At 37.3% G+C, this 23,828-nt stretch overlaps 1 protein-coding gene across 1 annotated transcript in view; it reads left to right on the forward strand.

Moving 5' to 3' along the window:
• The first annotated feature begins 1,619 nt into the window (after positions 1-1,619).
• The window catches only part of slc7a10a (solute carrier family 7 member 10a), a 272,071-nt gene continuing 249,862 nt past the window's right edge, over positions 1,620-23,828 (forward strand). The window contains exons 1-2 of the mRNA XM_028810060.2: positions 1,620-1,862; positions 12,322-12,526. Of these exons, the coding sequence (XP_028665893.1) occupies positions 1,691-1,862; positions 12,322-12,526 (377 nt within the window). The 5' untranslated portion in view covers positions 1,620-1,690. The remainder of the gene's footprint in view (positions 1,863-12,321; positions 12,527-23,828) is intronic.

A 23,828-nucleotide genomic window follows, 5' to 3' on the forward strand; every position in this document is an offset into this window, starting at 1 on the left:
CACATTACTATTTTATGGGAGAGCAATACAGTATAGTATTGGATTTTCTCTTGTACTTTTACTTAATTTTTTTGATTCTTTTGTATGTGCACTATATACTTTGTTAGCAACTACTGTACATTATAATTAGTCAGCTATTTGTATGTACATAATAAAAAAAATTGTATCCATTTGGAAAAATGAGCATTAAAGCTCAGAATTATAGGACCACCTCTGGTATTAGCAAAGGGATTGATTTTCTTGCCTCTCTTTTTTGGCCACAAAAAGATACCTTGGTGAAAGACAACATGATCTGGGAGATCCTGCTTGGACCAAATAATGTTCTCCTGTCTTTCTCTTGTGAAAATGCTTTTATACTTATAATATTTCTGAGCTATTTCTGATTAGGTGTTAGAAAACTAATTTGTAATTTTTTTTTAATAATTTTTAAGAAATTCCATTTTCAACAGCAGGACACAACTAGGTGAGGGGCACATCAGTTTTATAGACCTGGTTGCAACTCAGAATCTAATCCATACTTCACCAGTCCTTAAATAGTGTGTACCAAAGCAAACCACAATCCAGCTTAGCTAGAGGGATATTCCTAAATTCCCTGATTTTGATTTTTACATAAGTAATCTTGCTCACAAGGTTCATAATGTCGTTGTTAATAGAAAAGGCAGCCAACATAGTGGCAAGCTGCAAATCAGCTTTAGACTATTTGAAACAAGTACAGGCTATATTGTAATAAACTAGGCTCTGGGGCTTGTTGTGTGTAATCATTATTATGAGGTACTTCTGTATTCTTCGCTTGTCATACATCACATAAGAGCTTATGAAACCTGTTGACAGAAACCTACATCTCTCTCCATCTCTCTCTCTCTCTCTAAGGTCTATGTGAAGGTCTAGAATTGAGCAAGACATTATTTTCAGTATTTTAATTTCTATTCGTAAGATCCTGATGCATGCCAATTTCTTAATTACATACACATTTTTAGCTTTAAAAATGACATTATGCTTTTTGTGCCAAAGTGTATTTCAACTATCTGTGAACAGTGACATGTACTTTAAGGGGTTGTAAACATCTAACGCTGGGGAGTAATATTCAGAGTTGGGTTCATGGTTCTTTTTAATATGATGGAATGTCTCTCGATGATATTCTCCTTTTTGACCGGTTTAAGACTTCATCAAATTCGTGTTCATTTAAATACTCACACCTTACAGTCATTGCAGTTTTTATGTGGATAACCTATTGATCTACTCGTCTAGCTGAGTTTCATTTATTTATACCCATTCATTTCACAAAACTCCAAAAGATTCACATGCCGTTATTCTGTGAAATGACAACTGTGAGAACAAAACGCCTCATTTAGGTAAGAAAGCCCAAGTCTTGTTTACTTTAAAACCAGAATATGTAAATTACTTTCCGCGTAATACTTCCACGCCATTGAACGTTTGTGGCCCGTCTTTCCATTTCTTAAGCATTACTACCTGTCCTGTACACAAATTCCGCATTAAACAGGTGTCTCGCCTATGGGAATGTGAAGCTGACATCTCCCAAACTCAGCCGGTTGAAGTGAGCAAGCGGGCGAGCGAATGTTTAGTATTCAGCTCTTCGCAGCAGTACGACCCTGCGCATGCGTGCGCTATTCACCGTGCATCACTGAAGTCCAGTGGGAACAGAAAGGGAGATCAGAGGTAGCCTTTTAAAATGATTACAGATATGGATGGAGCAAATAGGCACCGAAGTAACTGCGTTAAGAAGGACCAAGCGACCGAACACGCCATGCTAAAAAACGGGAACTACAGGCGGGATGGTAGCCCTGAAAGGGTGACACTGAAAAAGGAAATAGGCTTGATCAGTGCCTGTGCGATCATTATAGGTGAGATTTTAGCGGGGGTGAGTAGTCTTTATGTAACGTTATCATGAGAGAAGTTGTACTGTAGCAGGTGGGAAAACTTAAGGGACCATTCGCGGGCTTGATGTAACCAGCAAAGAGGCAATCGATCACTGACTTATCTTTATGCGAAGACGGAGCAGCGAATGCAACATAATTATGGCGATTACTTTAAATTACGCAGTTGATTAGCAGTGTTTATCCAGAATGACACAAAGACATGCTTAAGTTAATACAGCATGTGGGCGTTTTCTCATACGGTGTTTATACTGCAAACAATATATGAGCCATGAAAAACTATTTTAATGTTAAAAAGACGAGTAAAACAAAAATGGCTATTTGCATTTGTAATTAAGTTAAAAATTGCTGGAACAACTTTCATGATCGAAAGCGAATGTCCAATGTAAAATGTGACAAAAATAAATAGGTAACTAAAATGTGAACCAAGGGTGAACAACTTACGAGAAACTTTTCAGTTTAACGCCATGTTTGTCTATTTTCAGACTACGTAGAGAGCTACACGCACATTATTCTTCTTGGGTGTCTTTTGTGTTATTGTCATTAATGGGCCAAATGCTACAAGGTTCAGATATCGACATCCTTTTTCGAAATGATGTACTGTACATCTTGGGGAAAATGCATTTTACTCACTACTTCATCATATATTGACGCCCGTCTACTAAATTGTACAAGTCTTTAAGAAATTGTATTTATAAAAGCTGTTAAGCACATTCTTTCGCAGAGAATTAGGTTAAATTAGCATTGAGTTACGTTGCCCTATTTATATAACCTTTTTGGCCGTGAAAAATCGAGGTTATTGCACATAACAAGGACAGAATCCAAATAGATTATATTATATATTATTATATTATATGAAGAAATTTAAGATCTTGGTTGTTAAAGCAACGTTGAAGAGTATAAAAACGTATTCTCTCAAGAAGCACAGGTCATTCACTTTTCAAGTAACAATATTTCTATATCGTGTACATTTCCTACAGAAGACATTTTAAATAGATTCACAGAAACTTATGTGTGCTTAAAAACGCAACAGGAACAACTTGGAAGCAGTCACCACTCCTTCATGACAGCCTACTCATGTGTTTAGGTTTTAAGAACATTTTATTAGCGTGGACGTGAAAATGAATGGGAAGGCTATTGGAATCGCCATTTAACCCATCTAGTACAAAGTTTGGTGAGCCACTTGGTCTGTCATTGTTGGTGACAAGAAAATAATATATATATATATATAATATATAGTATTTTTATTTCAATGCATTTATTTGCACTTTATGGTAAAGTTGGTGTTGAGTTAATGTGTTTAAGAGGTCAATTTCTACGTTCTGTTTGTTCGTTTGTATATATTGCAAACAGTAAATTAAAGGAACAAATGCAAATTTTATGAGATTGTTTGTCTTCAGCCATCACTTGATTGTAATTTGGTCTCAGTACACATGACATACCTCTGGTGACGGTAGGAAAATGTGTATTTAATAAAATCTGATTAGAACATGTCAGATAATTGTTATACCATAGGGAGCTTCTAGTTCTCTAAACTTCGCTGATAGAAGTGATGTTCATATACAATACGCCAACGCCTGTAACATCTGTAAACGCATGAATGCACTTCTGTAAAATAAAGGCAAATACAGCGTGAGTCAAAATTCTGTTAACATTTGAATGGCGAAAACAATTTATTCACAAAACATACTTCATATGTGCAAGATGATTTGCAGAAATGTCTCAACCTGTTCGCCATCCTGTTCAACACATGTACCATATGTGATACATAAATTGTGCACAAAAATTGTATATAACATTGCAGTACCATTAGTGTTAACATAATTTTGACTCACCCTGTGTAGTTACTGCTTGTTTGGCTGTTTGTTTCAAGTTGCTTGCAAGTGTATTTGTTTAAAGACAAATGTTGGGAAACAATTCTGTTTTAATTGCAGTTGTTGATACATAATTCTACTCCTAAACATTCATCTATATGTTTCTAAGAACAGCTGCAGAACATTTTTCCCCTTTAGATCTAAACTTTCTTTACTACACAAATAATATTTTTTTTGCACTATTGATGAAATTCTTTGCCTATGGTTCAGAGTAATTATCTGGTGTTTGTTGTAGTTCAGCTTTTCAGACACTTAAAACGTTTAGTAATTCTACTATTATTTAAATTAAAGCTGTTTCTCAAAATATATATTAAGTAAATTAAATTTACTGTAATTCCATGCTTAAAATAAAATGATGGCTGCCACTACAACATTATTAGATCCTTGAGTTTTTGTCAATTGCTTCAACTGTCTTTAATGTTACTTTTCCATTTTAATTTAAAATTCACTGTATTTTCAGTAAATATTTGTTAGTGAAAAAATGATTTTGTTTTATTCAAATATGACAAGTATAGGGTGTAGTTGTGTCTTTTCCAGGTTCACAAAATCTAGCAGCTACTGAGTTGTCAAGGTAGGATCCAGCATGAGTGAAACACTTGACAAAAGAAATCTCTCAGTCCAATAAAGTTCATTTTAAAAAAGGGTTAGTGGAAACTGAGAGCAAAACAATTCACACAAAAATAGAAAAAAGGTTGTTACACACAACAGAAAGGACAGAAATGTTTCACCTACAAACTTAGCTTTTTCTTGTTAAGTTACTTTCTGTACTTAAAGGTTGTATTATTTCTCTAAGGTAAACTTTCATATGATTTACTTCAATTTCAATTTAGCTTGTGGGGATATAATAGAATATCCCATAGATTACACATTAATATATGGGCAAACATTTTAACATAACTAAAAAAAAAATACTTCTATCAGTTTTACATAAACTTAATAAATAATAAATGGCTCATACATTGAGTTCATATTAACAAGAAGGCCAAAAAGCATTTTTATTTTTGCCAAGATATCACTGTGGCACACAATGTATATTGTCATCTTACTGCTGTCCTGAGCTGCGATTCCTTCTGTATGAAGTTTGCATTTACTCCTTGAGATTTTGGAGATCCCAGTTCCCTCCCATACATTCTGTTAGATTAATTGTTAAATCTGAATTGCAATGTGGTGAGGGTTAATATGAATGACATCTGAATAAACACTTGCTTCCGGTGACAGTGACTTGGAAAAGACTTACAAAATGGATTGATTATTTTTCTGTAGGGTGCCCAGTTTGTGAATTCTGACTACAGACTTGTTGTTGTTACTCTTAGGATCCAGCTTAGGTCCAGTAGGTTACTACCTACTAGGAAAATGAGCCTGGACTTGGCCACACTCCAAGACCAGGCAGTTTCTAAGGAGTTTGCACGCAGTTTGTGTGAGGAACTTGAGGATTTGGGTGCAACTGACGATCCTAATGTGATGTGGGAGACCTTTCGTGACAAGAACCTGAAGGTTGCTGAGGGTTGTGTTGGTGTTACTGGTGTTCCCAGAAGGAGGTGTTTCATCTCGCAGGGCACCCTGGATATCATTGAGAGGAGTTGCAGCGCATGGCTCAATGGCAACTCTGGTCTGTACCGGGAACTGAGAAGGACGGCTGCGAGGGCTCTGAGGGCAGATAAAGAGGCATTTGTTAGGGGAAACTGTGAGCAAGTGACACACCATCTGTGGTCTAGCGACCCACGTCCTGCTTACAGAAGAATCAAGGCATTACGCATATCCAAATCTGTTCCTCAGAGAGTCGCAGTCAGGGTGGCTGATGGAATGGACCTTATGGATGACACTGCAGTTGTGACCCGCTGGGCTGGCTACTTTGAGCAGCTGTTCAAAGCTGATCCTCCAGCTAGGACATTGGATATCTCTGGGTCCATGGTTCTTGAGGCTGATCCTCCAATTAGCTGTGAACCACCTAATCTCACTGAGATTGCACATGTGGTGAACCAGCTGAGGGGAGGCAAGGCTGCAGGGATCTGTGGTATCCGGGGTGAACTTCTCCAGGCTGGTGGTAAGGCTGTTCTCCTGTCATTGCAAGCAATCTTTGCTTCCATTTGGGAGACTGGCGTCATCCCATCTGACTGGAAAATGGGACTTGTTGTCCCTATCTGGAAAGGGAAGGGTGATCGACTGTAATCCGGCAAGTACAGGGAGCTAAGACTTGCTAAGGTGCTTGCTAGGGTCATCCTCAATAAGATCTGTGATCACTTGCTTACCTACCAGTGACCGCAGCAGTCTGGTTTTACACCTAAGAAGTTTACCATCAACCACATCCTGGCACTGAGGATTCTCATGGAGCACAAACGCAAATATCGGCAGAGTTTCTTGGCAGCCTTTGTCGATTTTTGTAAAGCATTAGAGTCGCTTGATGGAGCTGCCCTGTGGGACATCCTAAGGGTTCGCGGGATCCCCTCAAGGTTGCTGGATATCATGGCTGACCTGTACACTGGTACTGTGAGTGCTGTGCAGAGTGAAGGCAGAACCTCTTTGTTTTTCCCAGTTGATTCTGGGGTTTGGCATTGGTGTATTCTTGCTCCTGCTCTGTTCAGTGCTTGTGTGGACTGGGTGTTGGGCAAAGCTGTGGGGTCCAGCGGCTGTGGGGCATCTGTTGGTGAAGAAAGATTCACTGATCCTGACTTTGCTGATGAAAGCTGTGATCTTCATGGAGTCAATGGAGGCTCTGATCGGGGCTCTCGAGAGACTGAGTGAGGAGTCCGAGTGTCTGGGCTTGCGAGTGTCCTGAATAAAAACCGAGATCCAGGCCTTTAATGACCTCTTAGGCACAGCCATCAGCAGTGTTTCTGTCTGTGGAAAGAGTGTCGACCTTGTCGAGAGGTTTACTTACCTTGGCAGTGACATTCATGTCTCTGGTGACTCTTCCTATAAAGTCAATAGACAGATTAGGAGAGCATGGGGGGTCATGAGGTCTCTGGAAAGGGGTGTGTGGCACTTCCGATATCTATGCAAAAGGACGAAGGTCCAAGTCTTTAGAGTCCTGGTGCTTCCTGTCTTGCTATATGGTTGCGAGACATGGATGCTATCCAGTGACCTGAGACAAAGATTGGATTCCTTTGGTACTGTGTCTCTCCGGAAAATCCTTAGGTACTGTTGGTTTGACTTTGTGTCGAATGAGCGGTTGCTCATGGAGTCCCGAATGAGGCACATTACCTGCATTGTGAGGGAGCGTCAGTTACGGCACTACAGCCATGTGGCGATGTTCCCTGAAGGTGATCCAGCTTGTAGGATCCTCATTGCTTGGGACCCGAGTGGCTGGACCAGGCCAAGGGGTTGCCCATGTAACACCTGGCTGCAGCAGATTGAAGGTCATTTTCAGAGGGTGGGACTGGACTGTGTGTCTGCCTGGCGGGGTTGCCAACTGGGATCCTGAGCTGTTTTGTCGTGTGGTGGGTGTGGCAACGCACTGTACCAGTGCATGCTTCCTAGCTTGACTTGACTTGACTTGATGCTAAATTTGAAATTTTATTAATAATATTTAACCATTTTTACAATATTCAAAACAAAAAACAACATTTTTGAAACTTTAATCAGAGGAAGGAATGGATATACATAATATTTAATTCTGCTTCTGAGTTTTGAAAAGAAATACATATTTTATAGGTATATAAGAAATCAAATAGCAGTGAACACATAATTGGCTAACTATAGAGAAAAAATTCTGCACTATTTCCACCTACTGTGTTCTTCTTATTAACAAAATCGTAGATTTGTGGTCCAGCACTTGCACAGAATATGTAAACCATGCAAGAGATGCTTGAAATGAGGCTGAAATGTTACTGTGAATTTCATCCTTAGAAAATAATCATATGCTGACATATCAGTCACCCCCCAAAGTATGCAGTGTTTTAATATATAAAATGCTCCTGGAGTTTTCTTGGTGTTTAGGTCTTTAGAGACTTATGTGTACATAAAATATTTGTATTATTTGAACAATTTTTTCAAAATGTTTCACCAAAACATTTTTACGCACAGTCTGGTGATTTCAACAAAAAAAAATGAAGCTAATTTTTCAAACACTTCCTCACGGTCTATGGCAGACATTTTACTCTCAACCTGTAATATGTTCACAGAAAGCATTTCAAAATGATACAAATCCTACCGAAACTAGGCATCTTTATTCATTTTGAGAGAAGTTTTACTGTTTTTTCAAGTAACAGATAAAAAGACTAGAAATAAAATCCACATTGCCTTAATATATAGAAAACTTGATCTAGTTCAGCTTAATATTTTAGTGTACACATCTTTCTTGACTTAATCTACCATAGATATACCTGCTTGACATATTTTCAGGTACCTGTTTCTCTGGGTCACATGATTTGGGGCAGGAATACTAAGATTCCCTAACACATTTTGGAGATATGCCCAGGTTAAACCCCATTGGAATAAAATCTCCTAGCTGTCAGAGAGCCTAACAATAAAAGCTAATCCATTAACAGCCGTATTTACAGTGTCAACCATTAATACTTAATGAAAAATCTGTTGTGAAAGCTTATTCCACACTACTAGTGTGCCATTTATCTTACCTAATTGGGAAAACACTGTACTATAATGGAAATGTAATGTAATATTGATTTCTCATTATAAGGGACAACTGATGTTTTTTCAGTTTTGCAAGTCTTTGTCAATGGTATACTTACTAAATAAACAAACCATCCTTACCCTCTGGTTATGTCAGTTATTTGTGAACAATTACCTCATATTAATGGAGTTCCATTATTTTCCATTCCATGCAGAGCAGGGCTATCTGAACAGGATTTTTATATTTGCAACACATTATTGATCTGCAATATAATGTATGCTTTTTAAAATATTTTGGAAACATTAAATGAAGAAGAAAAGACTAATCATATCTACATCTGATGTCCTTAATAAGCATGTAAGATTTGAAACTTTGAAGGAATTGGTGACAGGCTTTCAAGTATTATTATAGTTGCAATTAACTTTAAGGGGATACGTGGAAAGTTTCACTTTAGAGATTAGTCATTAGGTACACTTTTCTGCCCTTAAATGTGCTTGGTTGGTATTGTGGTATGCAGTGATCCAGTAATGTTACATCTAGAAGGCTTATTCTGCAGTGTTACTGTCTATAGTTTAAATTGAAGAAATACATAAGCTGATTCCCTGGAATACGATTTGAAGTTGTATTAGACAGTTCTGATTTCTTGCATGTCCAGATAATGAAACACTTCTTCCAAGAATGATAAAAAATCAAATGTTATTAATATTTTTGTCTATTTTTAGCAGTAATCAGATCATGTCTTGTAGAGAATGCTCTAAAGCAAATGAATATTTTCAGTTTATGTCATTTGGTAAAACTCTCCAACTCTGCACTATTTTCAAGTTCAAATTTAATAGAACATGTGGTACATTTAATTAAAGATGGCAATAGCATTTTAGTTTAAATTCATTTGTTTATAGAATAGCTGTGTACAAGGTATGTCAAGCATATTTCATTTGGAAGTTGTAGTTATTTATAGTTAAAGTTTTTAAAGCACCATTATCATTTAGATTCATCTTAGTTCCATTCATTCATTTCAGTTTGAGTGGTAGTCAACCTTGCTGTTCCTGTTTCAAGTTGAATAAAGCTGATTTTCCTGAAATCCTTAGACTCAGCCTCATGTTTTCGGTGCAAGGCAGCAACTCACACGCTCGCGTTGTGAAGAGTGGGGCTGAACGCACCCCAAGTAGACGCGGTTGCTCCACCGAAACCCACTCTTAAACAGTGATACAATGGAAAACAAATATAGTTTTTCTTTTTGCCTCCTCATTGCTCGATCAGCTGCTGGATTGCTGCTGCTGCTGTGCTGCGTGATCTGCATCTCGCACAGTGCTTCAAACATTTAAAAACCTGTACAGCAGCTGTCCTTTTGTCTCACTGCCTTGTCTCTCTTCTCCCCCAGACAACTTCTGCTCCTGCTGGGGGTCCCACTCCTGAGGTGTGCCCCTATGAAGAGGAAGATTTTCTATTCTTTTAATTGAGAGACGGAACAGTCCCCTCCAAGTACACACGGAGCTTGATTCACTCCTGAAAGACTTATGTTTGTTTGGAGTGTTTGAATAACGTTTCTGTCTCTAAAATCTCCTGTGTATCTGTGCAACTCTGTAACCCAAGCGTGACAGCGTATGTGGATTTCACTTTCACCAAACAACAAATCTTTTAATTCTCACAGATATGCCTCTTCATTGGAAAGAAACACTACTTTTCCCTGATGGCAACACGAATTAGACGATCTACAAGTCTCCGACTTAAAGTTTAAATCCAAAAAATATATTTGATCTCTTTTCGCTGTTCTGTTATTTAACCGAATAATAATTTCTGTTTGTTTGCGCTAATGCAATATTTACTATCATTTGTTTGAGAATTTTGAATTTTTGTACTTCCATAATTTCTAATCTGCTCTGCATGTGTACCAAGCCAATGTTTTTGAATTCTTTACGACATTCTACTTTGTCATCTACTCTTTGTCTTTTATTTCTTTCCCCGGGCATGGTTAAATCTCTTGGCACAATGTCTCATCTCACGGGATGTGAAAATGTCTCTCTGAGAAAATCACGTCTCGTCTCTTTCCAAGATTTTTTTTTATAATAGATATATATATTGCTAGCTTGTGCCCAGCTGTTGTATTTTGGCATGGTGATGCAGTGTGTTGCACTGTTGTCTCACAGCTCAGGTCACATTTTTGGCCAAAATAACCAGTCCATCATAGTTGGCTGATATATCCCAAGCCCTCAGAGACAATTAAAAGAACACTGCACTATTATATTCCACTCAAAACTAGTTCAGTTTCTAGTTCACTTCAATGCATTTCACAATGCTCTGGAACATTCCAAAGTATTTCTGTGATTTTGTTGAACTCACAGCAAAGTGAACTCTATTGGGTTAACTCATCACTGATGAATAGGTAACATGGGAAGTTTGCATTTCACTAACATGCTGGAATTTTATGAAAAGAAACAAAATCGTGCAATCAGAAGATACAGTCCCACATCAGAGACTTGTGTTCAGACTGAAAGAAGCGAAATTCAAGACGCAGTGGGTGGGTGAAAAATTGGCTTAAGCACAGGGTTATGGTATGAGGATTTTTTTGAAATTAGGTGATGTTAAAAGTGATGTCCATTGGGGATCAGTGCTGGTCCTACTGGTCTTTTTATTATGCATAAATAATCTTGTTAAATATACTGTATAAGTAATTGGCCACATCATTATAGAATTTAACAGAACATAATTTAAAATTGGTCAAATTTATGGCGATTAAAATTTAATGTAAATAAATTATTACACAAATGAAGTAAAAATGTTAGATGTGAATATGCCGTGGAAGATTTAGAACTTGAAGACGTATCTTATGAGAAGGACTGAGGAGTCATAGAATATTCTTCACTTTCTAAATCCAGAAAATATATAGAAGCCAATAAGCTTCTAAATGCTACAAATGTGTTAGGTTAAATATGTGAGTCAAATGTCAAGAATCGTGTCAGGGTCACCTTTCAAAAGACAGCCTATTTGGGGCAGGAATACTAAGATTCCCTAACACATTTTTTATTGAAAAATACAAATAAGAAAGCAAAAGCAGCCCTGGAAATAGCTAAAATTTGACTTTATTAATTCCTCACTAGTTGAGCAAATCTGAATTATTGATATTCTTTATAAAAAGGGTTATTCAGAAAACCATTGTGTTGAAAGGCATACACATCTGTATATTAAGCAGGACCCATCATACAGTTAAGTTACATAGATAAGAACATTTAAACATTTTTGAACCTGCTTAATTCAATTAAGGGTTACAAGGGGCCGTAGAATATCCCAGCAGCACTAAGAGCATGGCACCAGTATTCACTGGACACAGATGCACACAAGAAATTAACAAATTGTTATTTTTGTATTTTGGTTCAGAAATCTATGTACAATTGTGTGAAAGTTCCATTTCAAATTATAATCGCATATTTATAGTTTGTATACTCCACCATTTCACCTTTGATGAGCTATAGCTTCAAGATGACTTGCCTATGACGAATCAAAAAATATATTCTTCTTGTCTGCATGTATGTTGAGGACACAGACAGAATACATCACACCTTCTGTTTAGGAAAGTAAAAACATGTAATGCTTTATTAATGTTTTTGTTTGTAAAGTTTACAGGTACATTGAGAGCTTTTGATAGTGGCTGAAATGTATGAAACATTAGACATTATTCAGCAGTGACAGTTATGCTAATAATGCTAACTCGAAAAAGTAGATCCAGATTCATTGATTGAAGTAAGGTTTATTTGGAGAACAGATGCAATTTGTTTTGAGATCATCTCATGTTCAATCTTGGCCTGGCTTTTGCTTTGTGTCCAGTGCTGCAGAGATAGGTTCTTCCCCTAAAAGACCTAGAATTGGATTAAAATATTTTTAAGAATGTTATGTTACTGTTCTTTCTGTGGTGCTTATTTTACTTCACAAAAGATAAAAATTATTTTGAAACATGGTATCAAAATGTGTTTTCTTCTGTCAACAGGTAACATTATAGGATCTGGAATATTCATATCCCCAAAAGGAGTTCTAGAGCACTCAGGTTCAGTTGGACTGGCTCTAATTGTCTGGGTTCTTGGTGGAGGAATCACAGTTCTTGGCTCGCTTTGTTATGCAGAATTAGGAGTAACAATTCCCAAATCAGGAGGAGACTACTCCTATGTTACAGAAATATTTGGTGGCCTCATTGGGTAAGCAGTAGCCATTCATTTAATTCTACCATTTTTTTCATATAGAAAAGCATCCAAGTGTAAGTAGCTAGTTTTGTTAAATATTTACCCCTTACACTTGACATTGGTTCTATTGACCAAGTTATGTTTACCTTTTTATGCACTTTGTTGTTGAACTCAAAGCTGAAATTTGTTAGTAGGGTCATGCTGATATTTAAAAGGCATAAAGGTAATATAATTTTAAACTCCTCCTTTCCATTGAGAAGAAATAATGATAAAGACATAAAACATTTTCCTTTAAATTCCTCTGAAGTGATATGATATACAGTAAATACCAAACACAGCAGGTGTAAGACAACAAAAGTAACACATAACTGACTGTTCTGTTCAGCATGGGATTATTGTAGCTTTTGAAAAGCAAAGAAAGCTAAAGGAGGTTGACTTGCAAGAAAGGTAATTGCTACTCAAATAGGAAATTTTACAAATTGTTTCAATTATTTTAGGACTCACAAACCCAAAAGATACACTTTTGCAGAGAAATACAAATAATGTCAACCTGCAAATTATAACATTGTACTACCAAAAAAGATTAAATATTATGATTTATGTTGAAGTCTGTGACATGTTACAAGATAGTCAATAACAAAATCTTTGACCACTGCTAAAAAGATGCATTCCATTGATACTTTTTAAAAAGAATTGGTGTGTTTAATATGCTACTTAAATGCATTTACTGTACACAATTGAAATAGACAGAGACTCAGTTTTCCGGACAGTGTGGACCACCAGGGTGTGCACCAGCCATCCCAACCCCAACATAGACAGATGTGGGACACAGGTTCAGCACACACATTTTTTATTTTCCTCTTTTTTCCGTGGGAAAGGCCTTCCCCCATTTCCCACATGTACAGCACAGTTACAACTACAAAACACACTTTACTTCTTCTTTTTTTTTTGTCTTTGCCTCCACTTCTCCTCCAGCAAGCTTTGTTTATCTCCTCCTGACTGTGGCTCCTGGAGTAGTGGCTGCTGGCTCCTTTTATAAGACACCTGGAAGTACTCCAGGTACTCGTTGACCTACTTCTGGCAGCAGTTCCTCATGTGGCAGAAGTGCTGCACCAGAGGGCTCAACAGTTGTCCAGGCACCCCCTGGAGGTGGCAACGGGCCTCAGCAGGGTTGAGCTTCCATGCTCCAAACCCGTTGCACTGCTGCACTCCATGGGGGCTGCCCTGTAGCTCTCTGTGGGAGTTAATAGTCTGGATAGGCCCTCTCCCCCTGATCTTCCATTATAGGGGTGTCCTGGCTGGGGCCACAGCACATATTAGCAATTAGAGAGCATGCAGACACAATAAGGCCTACACCAGTTTCTCTTCGCAGGATTTATAAATTTTACCAAAAGTTTAATGGTTCTGCTTTTCATAATATTGATTTGGTAAGAACAAGGATGTTGACATCTTATGCAATAACTGAAATGTAGACATCCATTTATCTGTTTTCTCAACCCTTTTGCTTTAATTTATGGTAAAGTGGAGCAACAACCTATCACAGCAGCACTAGGTCTAATGCAGGAACCATCCCTGGACAGGGTGTCACTTTATTTCAGCACAAACTAACCTACACTCACTCATAACGAGCCATTTTCAGAGGTGTCAATCACACCATTTTATGCAGGTTTATGCTCTTACCTGTATCTGTATATATATGTCAGAAGTGTTTTCTTTTTTTATAATTAAAGTTTAATTGAAGTTATAATATTTATATATTTCTTAAGCTACTGTAAAAGCAAAATTTTCCATCTATCTATTTATCTTAGAATGAGAAAATGTGAACACACAAAACTGCATAGAAAACACCCTGGTCCAGTTTCAAGTCTGCAACCATGTCAAGCAACAAAAATATAGTAAATATTATTTGCTCCAGAAACAATTCTTACTTAGCTAAACATGCCTTTAAGAGAGAAAGGTGTCTGGCACATGATTTGTTTTGTTTAAAAATGTATAGTGAAAAAAATGCACTTTAATGAAAGGATGGTGTCTGTGTGTGCATCTGGTTGCTATGTCTCTGTCATTCAAAGAGATTCCACATCACAAACAGTTTTAGTTAAAAATGTATTGCATTTGTCATTACAATAGATAGAACATCACAGACAATAACACTGCTTTTAAGAATGTCATACCAAATGGCAAATAAACACAGACATGCATTGCATGGTGGACTGCAAATAGTGCTGAGGTCAATGTTGATGATTATTTAAATTTCAACCTATCCACATAGGGTAGTACAGCTAGTAGTTAATAATCATTATAGATGTCATACAAACTCAAAAGTGTATTTATGAGGCTAATCAATAACTGCGGCAGAACTAAAAAAGACATTAGGTAAGAGAGTGGGAGAGGGGAAGGCTTAATGTAATATGCAGGCATTTCCATGGTTTGATCATGACAAGGAGTGTGAGCTTTAAGACTTGAATTAAAAAAACGGTTAAAGCAATTTTATTTATTGGCAACATGCCAAACTAATTTTTCTGGTATGGTTTCAAAACCATTGTACACCCAAAAGCCAAGAATTGTTCAATTACAAGAAGCGAAGAGAATGTTTTTATATTGAGGCATTTTGACTCACAAAAGATCATTTCTAATGCACATAATCAAGGAGCAATTAGTGCAGCACAGTTGGTTGTCTAAATGACTGGAACGATTCTGAAGCAAAAATATCCTTAAATGAAATTAATGTCCTGAAAATTGCTATTATTCAGGCTTGTTCTGAAGGGCTGTAAACTAGGAGGCAGACTAGAACCTTAGGTCTAAGACTAGAGGATGAAGTGCAGCTTGGTTCAGTTAAGTTACAGAGTGCTAGAATGAAAAGACCAACAGGGTTTTAAACCACAAAGGCTTAATATTAATTTACACTTCTGAGTGACTTTGTGACCCTGTTCACATCATATAAGTACTGTAGTCTTTGCTCTGTTCATGATGAAATATGCAACAATCATGTTGTAGTCATTCAATTGGAGTTCATCATACTAAAATCTATATACTGTATACATCTCTCTATTATAAAAAAAAATCTTGCAGAGAAACAGTAGGGCATTGAGACGTGATCTTCACATTAAGATCATGGAAGATACTTAAAAGACCTGCGAGACTAAAGAGATTGGCCACGGACAGTCTCGCGGGGACCTTAAACATGAGACTTTGTGCCAAGAGATTGACCCAGGACCGTCTCACAATGACGTAAAACATGAGATTCTTGCAAGACATGCCCTACTTACAACCAAATAAAACTATAGTCATCAAAACACTCAGTCGTGTTTTGGCTTTGAGCACACACAGATCCAGGGCTCTCACCGTATATAAAGCGTATAAGGATAATACATTATAGATGAAACGTAGACGACTAAGTGAAGAAGAAAGCAGAGTGGAGAAAAGAGACTCAAAAGCGTTGGAGAGACAAAAAAGAAAAAGAATAATCTAGGTGCAAATTCAGAAAATAAGGAAAGTAATTATCAGCCCAGAACAAATGGAATTGAAAAAAAAGCACGTCCAATCCGGACATTGGTGCTATACACATGCAGAGCAGGTTAGAGATTATGAAAGCAATGGAATTCGAAAGGCTCAAAAAAAAAAATGTTGGCGCGAAAGTAGGAGAAAGTAGGAAAATTAGAAAGTATAAAAAAAAGAAAGTAAAGATCGCAGTAGCGCAAATAAACAGAAATTATTACTCAAAAAAGGGAAAATAATCACCATGGACCAGGTGTCACTGAAACAAAAACAGGATAAAGCGAGGTGAGAAATAAAAGACAGAATAGAAAACAAAGTAAAATGTCATAAACAGGTTAAAAAACAAGGGGGCCAAACACGGGCAGAGCAGGTTAGAGATAATGAAAACTGGAATTCAAAAGCCTCAAAAAAAACGTAGGCACGAAACACATGCAGAGCAAGATACAGAATATGAAAGCAGAAAAAAACGAATGTCAAAAAAAGAAAGTAAACATCGCATTAGCGCAAAAAAACAAATTATTACTTGGAGAAAGGCGAATAGAGATTGAATATATGGACATAGGTGATATGTCAGAAGTATGTAAATATTGTAAGGCTTTGAAGTTTAAGTCAGAGAATTTCAAAAATGTGTTTTACCTCACATGCATTTATTGGTTATTTTGCAAAAGAAATTATTAACTGCTGATGATGTGGATCGTATTGTCTGTGCTGAAATTCCAAACTGAGAAACCTATCCTGAATTATGGTACAAAGTCATTAAACACATCTCACGGACCTCATTAAAAAGATTCAACACATTGGGGCTTGAAAGATTCCAAATATTGTTTTAAAAATCTTAAAAGTGTGTATCCGGAAAAACAAAAATGGGGGTTGGCGAGCGAAGCGAGCAGGGGGTGAAGCCCCCTAGTACTTTATATAGGCGGAGTGGTGGCTCTGAGGCTAGGGATCTGCACTTCCAATCGGAAGGTTGCCGGTTCGAATCCCGTAAATGCCAATAGGGACTCTGCTCTGTTGGGCCCTTAAGCAAGGCCCTTAACCTGCAATCGCTGAGCGCTGTGAGAAAGGAGCTATATAGCAAATAATTATTATTATATATAAATTAAGTCATTTATAATCTCTCTGGTCTTGTCCTTCAAAGAAAAATTAACAGCAGGCACTACCAGGACATCCGTTTTAACATAGAAGTTACTTGGCAGACGTATTTGCTAGAGATGCCACTAGGTAATTAGTACTAAAACGTGTATTGGTGGAAAGTTGTTTATTATGGCCAAGTTTATTAAAATAGTAGAGAATTATATCATTTGTCATTTGATGACTTTACCTTTGCTAAAATGTCTCCCAAGTAGCAGAACTTTCCTATTTCTCCAAAACACCACCATTATTGATTTCCAAACTTACATTTCCTACATCAACATTCTGCATACCTTTCACGCTCATCCTACAAACAAATGTCACACTTGCTGTCTACAGAATACCTTTCACACCACTACATCTTTTATGTACAGTCCTCCTCACAACCCTTGCATTGAATTAAGTTTCTTCCAACAACTCTGCTGCACACACCATACACTTATCTCATCCACCTCTGCTACCTGTTGACCTCCTACCATCACTTTGATGTTTGCTGCATTTACCTTGAGGCCTTTCACTTTCTTCTCCTTCAGCTCTGCTTCCCCATTTGTCATCAACAGAAGATCATTAACATACAAGAACTATCAATGCCATTATGCACTTTCACTTCCACCTGTATCACTATCATGAGAAACAATGGGTCCTTGGTGCAGCCCCGCCTTCATCTCAAAACGTTTACTATTCCCATTTATTGTTCTGATCATTGTTTATACTTCCTGATACTTTTATAATAATAAATTGCATTTATATAGCGCTTTTCTCAGTACGCAAAGCGCTATCCACACAGGGAGGAACTGGGAAGCGAACCCACAATCTTCCACAGTTTCCTTACTGCAGCACTACCACTGCACTACTTGTGAGGACTTTTTGACATAACCATTGATACTATCCATTCATGTGCAGCTAATTTTCTCAAAACCACTTAACCACCTCTTTTAATAGCCAATTAAATTACTGCCCAGATCTACAAATGCATAAGGCAAATTTTTTCACTTAACACCTACTTTCTCAGAGTTTGCTTGATAACAAAGATCACATGTGTTGTTCCTGTCACAGGTATAAAATCAAACTGCATTTTGCTAAATTTCACTGAATCTCCAATTCTTTCCTCTCACACTCTCTCAACCATCTAACACACTTCTTTTTCAATCAGCAGGAATCCTCCTTTCACACACAATCATCTTATACTGGTCAACCATTCAACTCCAGTACTTTTGAGTGCTTTTGACATTTGTGACATCACTCCATTTGTGCCTGCTGCTTTACCTATTATCATTTTTTTCAGCTCTTTTGCGACATCCTCATTCAAAACCATATATCTCAGTTCTTCGATTTTCTCACAAAGAACATCATTATCCTATTTATTGTTCTTATTTGGCTACCTAGCTATTAAGCTCATCTTATTTTTCACCCTACCTCTGACTAAAGGATCTCCTACAACCAAATGATGTTGTGGTACACAACCTTTACCATACATCACTTCCTTATTTTTCACCACGCCCTGATGGACTAACATCTCCAATTAGGAGTCTGTAATGCTCCTTACACCATCAAATTCATGTACCACCAGCTTGAGTTCCTCCTTTTAAAGTTTTACATATGGAGAGAAAAAAATGTTGCAAACCTTTGGCTGTAATGGGATTGTGATAAACTTAATGTATTAATTAAATTAAAATAAATTAAGGGTTTAACAACAAAAAAAAGTACAACAACAATAATAAATGTGGAGGAGTGCAAGTAGTAAATTTAAAAATTTAAGAAAAAGGAGGCTCCAATTTAATGAGTGATTAGTGTACAAATTATCTTAGTTCCTTCTTTCCTCCTGTTTTTCATGATTATATTAATATTATCCAAACATCTTAAACTTATTGCATCAACTATTAGCTCTCACCACTGTCTATGCTCTGTTTTCTTTATTTTCTTCTTCATGTACTCTGTTGCCTCCTCTTTATGTTCATTAAATGTTATTTCTGCCATTATGGGATTTTTATATATCACAAACTTATTCCCTGTTCATTTTAAGTGTGTTCAGTGTTTTTTTAATTTAATTTTTTATCTTCCCCAAAAACAATTATCTCACTCTTTTTTTCTTAAGTCACAATAACTTATTTTTTTCCATCTTTCTTGCTGGTCTTGACCTGTTGAGCTACAATCCCACAATGCAGTGTTTCTCCCATGGACTCATCTTACTTCCATTGTAACTCTTGTAGGTAGTACCTTCTACTAAATCTGTCTGTTATACTGTATGTTGCTTTTTTATTTATGTGCTCTTCATATGCTCTTTGCCTGGAAATATTTTGATGGATGCTTCAACTGAAAAATATTTTACTGTTAGTACAGGCACATATTCTTTAATGAAATGATACAAATATTTCCATTTTCTTGATATTTGTCTGCCTTCTCGAATTGTTCCTCAAATACCTTCAGATCTTATACTACCAAGAGATGTCCCTGCAGGGAATAGCACCCTTTTAAGTATCAGTTGTCTCCAGTTTTCATCTCTCATGTCTAATTTCAATCTTTTCTATACAACTACCTTATATGTATTCTTCAGTTAATGTGCAACTTATCTTCTATGTAGCTCTTTAAAAATTCCCACTCCGTATTTCCACTTCATCTCATTCTGGAAATTACATCATGCATAGTCATGCTTGTATTGACAATCTGTACCTAAGAGGTAATCATTTACTCATTGTGCCCTTATGAAATCTGTCACTAAACCTACATGTTATGGAAGATCATACACGGTGGAACGTTCAGAAGATAAAGCATCAGCCTAGACAGGCAAAAAACAGACAAAAACTATACATGTAATAGAGAGATAGGAAAAAGTCCATATATGGAAGTCTTCTTGGAATCAACTTTCAGAGTCTTCTTTTCTAATAAAAAGGAACATGCCTAGGAGATGGAGCATAACAGTAGGCAGATATTTTTGATAACAGCAAAAGCTGTTAACTTTTCACTTGGTTTATGAATATAGCACTGGAGTGTTTCCATCTTTGATAGCCATATTTAACACAAGTGGAAAGGCAATATTGAGAATTGTGTGGGGCTTTGGCAGCAGTCAGGTAAGTCATGGTACCTATGTAGCTTTAAAAACTGAGCGGTGTGGCTGCAGCTTCGTTTGAAGTTGAACCGCAATCTACCTTGTCTGTCTATCATGTCTATGGCAGTGTGGTGTGTCCTCTCTTCACTTTTTCATGTTGGTCATTATGAGCTTTTCACTCCCATTCTAACTACAGGTTAGTGGCTGCGGTGTGCTATGCTGCTGCAAATAAATGCAAGTGACCACTAAACCCTGTATTACTGTGTGTATATGGGGAGTCCATTGAATCTCTATCTGGACATGATGTGGACACTGGGGACCCATATTAATGGCAGGTACAATCTATATATTGTAGTGACCTCTTCATGAGTAGAGGAAAAAAAATATGAGTTAGGAATGTAGTCAACCAAAAACATTTTATTATTTATTATTTTATCAAAACAGGAGAGAAATAGAGATTGTGTAGAAATGTATAAGTATAGAAGAAAACGTTGTAAACTATGTACAGTAGTGGCCAAATGTTTTGGCAGTGACACAAATGTTGATTTTTACAAACTTTGCTGCTTCATCATTTTCAGATTATTTTTTACATGTTTCTGTGGTATGCTGAAGAACAATTAGATAGATAGATAGATAGATAGATAGATAGATACTTTATTAATCCCGATGGGAAATTATATATTATATTATTATAAACATTTAATAAGTTTCAAATGCTTTTATTGGCAAATACATTAAATTTATGTAAAGAGTCAATATTTACAGTGTTGACTGATCTTATTCATAACTTCTGCAATTCACTCTGGCAAGCTGGATATCAGCTTCAGGGCCAAGTCCTGACTGATGATGATCCATTCTTGGCTTTTTAGTGGTTGTAATTTATCACAATTTGTGTGTTTCTGCCAGGGCCGGATTAAGAGCTTTGGGGGCCCGTAGCACATTTCAGATTTGGGGGCCCTTTTGGTCTGCATCATCTGAAGTTTAGATTCTGAACAGTTCAAACCGGACTAAATAATTATTTTACTCTCGATTATAATAAGAATCTTATAATATTTATGTGAATTTTATGTGTTGGGCCCCTAAAGTTTTGTTGTGTAAGAAATTTACAGTTTAAAATCGTAAAGATAATATTTTTAAAGACCAGTTTTTCAATGCTACACTTTTTCATTAAATATTGGGTCCACCATTTGGGGGCCCCCGAAATTGCGGGGCCCGTAGCATATGCTACATGTGCCTATTGGTTAATCCGGCACTGGTTTCTGCTTTTCCACCTGCTTTTTGAGAATTGACCACAGGTTCTCAATGGGATTAAGATCTGGGGGGTTTCCTTATCAAAGGTCCAAATTTTCAATGTTATGATCTCCCAGCCGCTTTGTTATCAGTTTTGCCTTGTGACACGGTGCTCCATCAAGCTGGAAAATACACAAATCATCACTAAATTGTGCCTGGATTGTTGGGAGAAGTTTCTCTTGGAGGACGTTTTGATGGCATTCTTTATTTAGCTGTGTTCTTGGGCAGAATTGTGAGTGGGCTCACTCACTTGGATGAGAATCAATCCCACACATGGATTGTCTCAATATGCTTTACTGTTGGCACAACACAGGACTCATGATAGTGTTCACCTGTTCCTTCTCCGGACAATCAAATTTCCAGACGTCCCATTCAGTCTGAAGGAAGATTCATCCGAAAAAATAACATTGCACCAGTCTTCTGCTGTCCAATTCTGGCATTTCCTGCCAAATTTCAGTCTGTCCTTGATGTTTTTTCTTAGAAAGAAGTGGCTTCTTTGCTGTCCTTCTTGACACAAGGCCATTGTCCAAAAGTTTTCGCCACACTTTGCGTGCAGATGCACTCGCACCCACCTGCTGCCAATACTGAGCAGACTCTGCACGGGTGGTAACACGATTCTGTAGCTGACACCTCAGGAGGTGACGGTCCTGGCACTTGCTACACACTTTTAGCTGATCATTTTGTTCCATGGCCAAAATAAGTGAAACTGGGTTTTTGTGATAAAGTTAACTTTTTGTGCTAATAAAGCTCTTTGCATTGACTTAATCGGTGCATCTGATCACTCTGCACAATAATGTAAAAACAATATGAATTGCCACCACAAAAACCGTAGACCAATTTACTGCATAACTTATGGACACAACTTACTGATTGGAGGTTGTTTACTTTATTAACATTAACATATCCATGCATCTGTCGATTTTCTAACTGACTTGTCCATTTCAGTGTTACTTGGATCAACTAACATGTTTAACACATCATGATGGTAAAGTTTTCAGAAAACATTCATTAAAGTTCATTTTACTTGCTGTAATTTTGAGAGAATCTGGATTGTGCTGATATTTTGTCGCTGTATTTTCAGCATAATTCTTCAAAGTCATCATATAATAAAAATAATAAATATGCAGTGTGTCATGATCTACTGAACTATTTGATATTGTTTATGGAATTTTTGTCTTCTTTCTTAATTTTTTAAAATTTTTTTTTTGTTAAATCTGCAATGCCATTTTGATTTTTTAACGGACTTCACTGTTTTATTTTGTTCTTGCTGTGACAACTGCAAGTAACAGGATTTGTGTAACTTGATGTGTGTCAGCAGCATTATAAACATGGTGCAGCTGTACTCACTTCATCCTGATATTGTGATGAATAAGAAACACAATTTTTGTGGTTTATTTGCACTTTGGACTTTTAGTTTAGAACTTTGGTTATGATTTTTGTTAGTGATTTTGGGTTGAAACTGTGTTTGGCTAACGTCTTGATTTTGACCTTAGCTTTTTTTGAGGCTCTACTTTTCTTTATTTACTCTCATTTAACAAATGGCCCAGGCACAATACAGTGCAGAAATTGAGTTCCAGAATGAGATGGCATCCCTTCACACACAGCAGTACAAATTGTAAGACACAAGGAAATTCAGATTTGTCAGTCTTTAAGGTGCAAAGTTGAAACAAGTCGAACGTAAAATGAGCAGGTAAGGGAAAATGATAGTTGTAAGAGATGGCTGGCAGTCCAACCTGGACGCCCAAGAAGTGGTAGGATGGGGAAAGCAGCCTCGTTAGGGCACTGCTTCCCCCAGAACGCTAGATGGCAGCTCCCCAGAATTGTAGCGGTGCCCCAGATTCCTACAGCGCACTATGGGACTTGGAGTTCTTTATCTCAGCCCAGTTGGGTACTGTGAGTGCCGCCAGGAGATGCTGTAAAAATGGAGGAGCCATTTTGTTTCCAGCTAACTCGGAAGTGCTTACAGACCACAAGGGCAGAAGAACAGGAGCACTTCTGGGTTGGCCATTATAAAAGGACTTGCCAGCCTCACAGCGACAAGCCAGAGTCGGGAGGTGGAGGACAAAGCTTGCAAGGAGGAGTGGAGTCGAAGAAGAGAGGGAAAGGACTGTGTGTCATATTATTTGGTGCTTGTGTACTGTACTGTGCTGTGAAGTGGGGAGTAACAGAAAACGCTTTCCCATTGAAGAATAAAACGTATGCTTTGTTGAACTTGTGTCTCAGCCTGTCTGTGTCAGGGTTAGGGGAGCGGTACACCCCCTGGTGGTTCATATAGTATATTTATTGGTTAGAAACTCAAACAAGAAATATAAAAAACTAGCAAAATACCCACGCTTCGCAGCGGAGAAGTAGTGT

Source organism: Erpetoichthys calabaricus, chromosome 9 (genome assembly GCF_900747795.2).
Source record: "Erpetoichthys calabaricus chromosome 9, fErpCal1.3, whole genome shotgun sequence".
In the NCBI taxonomy this organism is placed as follows: Eukaryota; Metazoa; Chordata; class Cladistia; order Polypteriformes; family Polypteridae; genus Erpetoichthys; species Erpetoichthys calabaricus.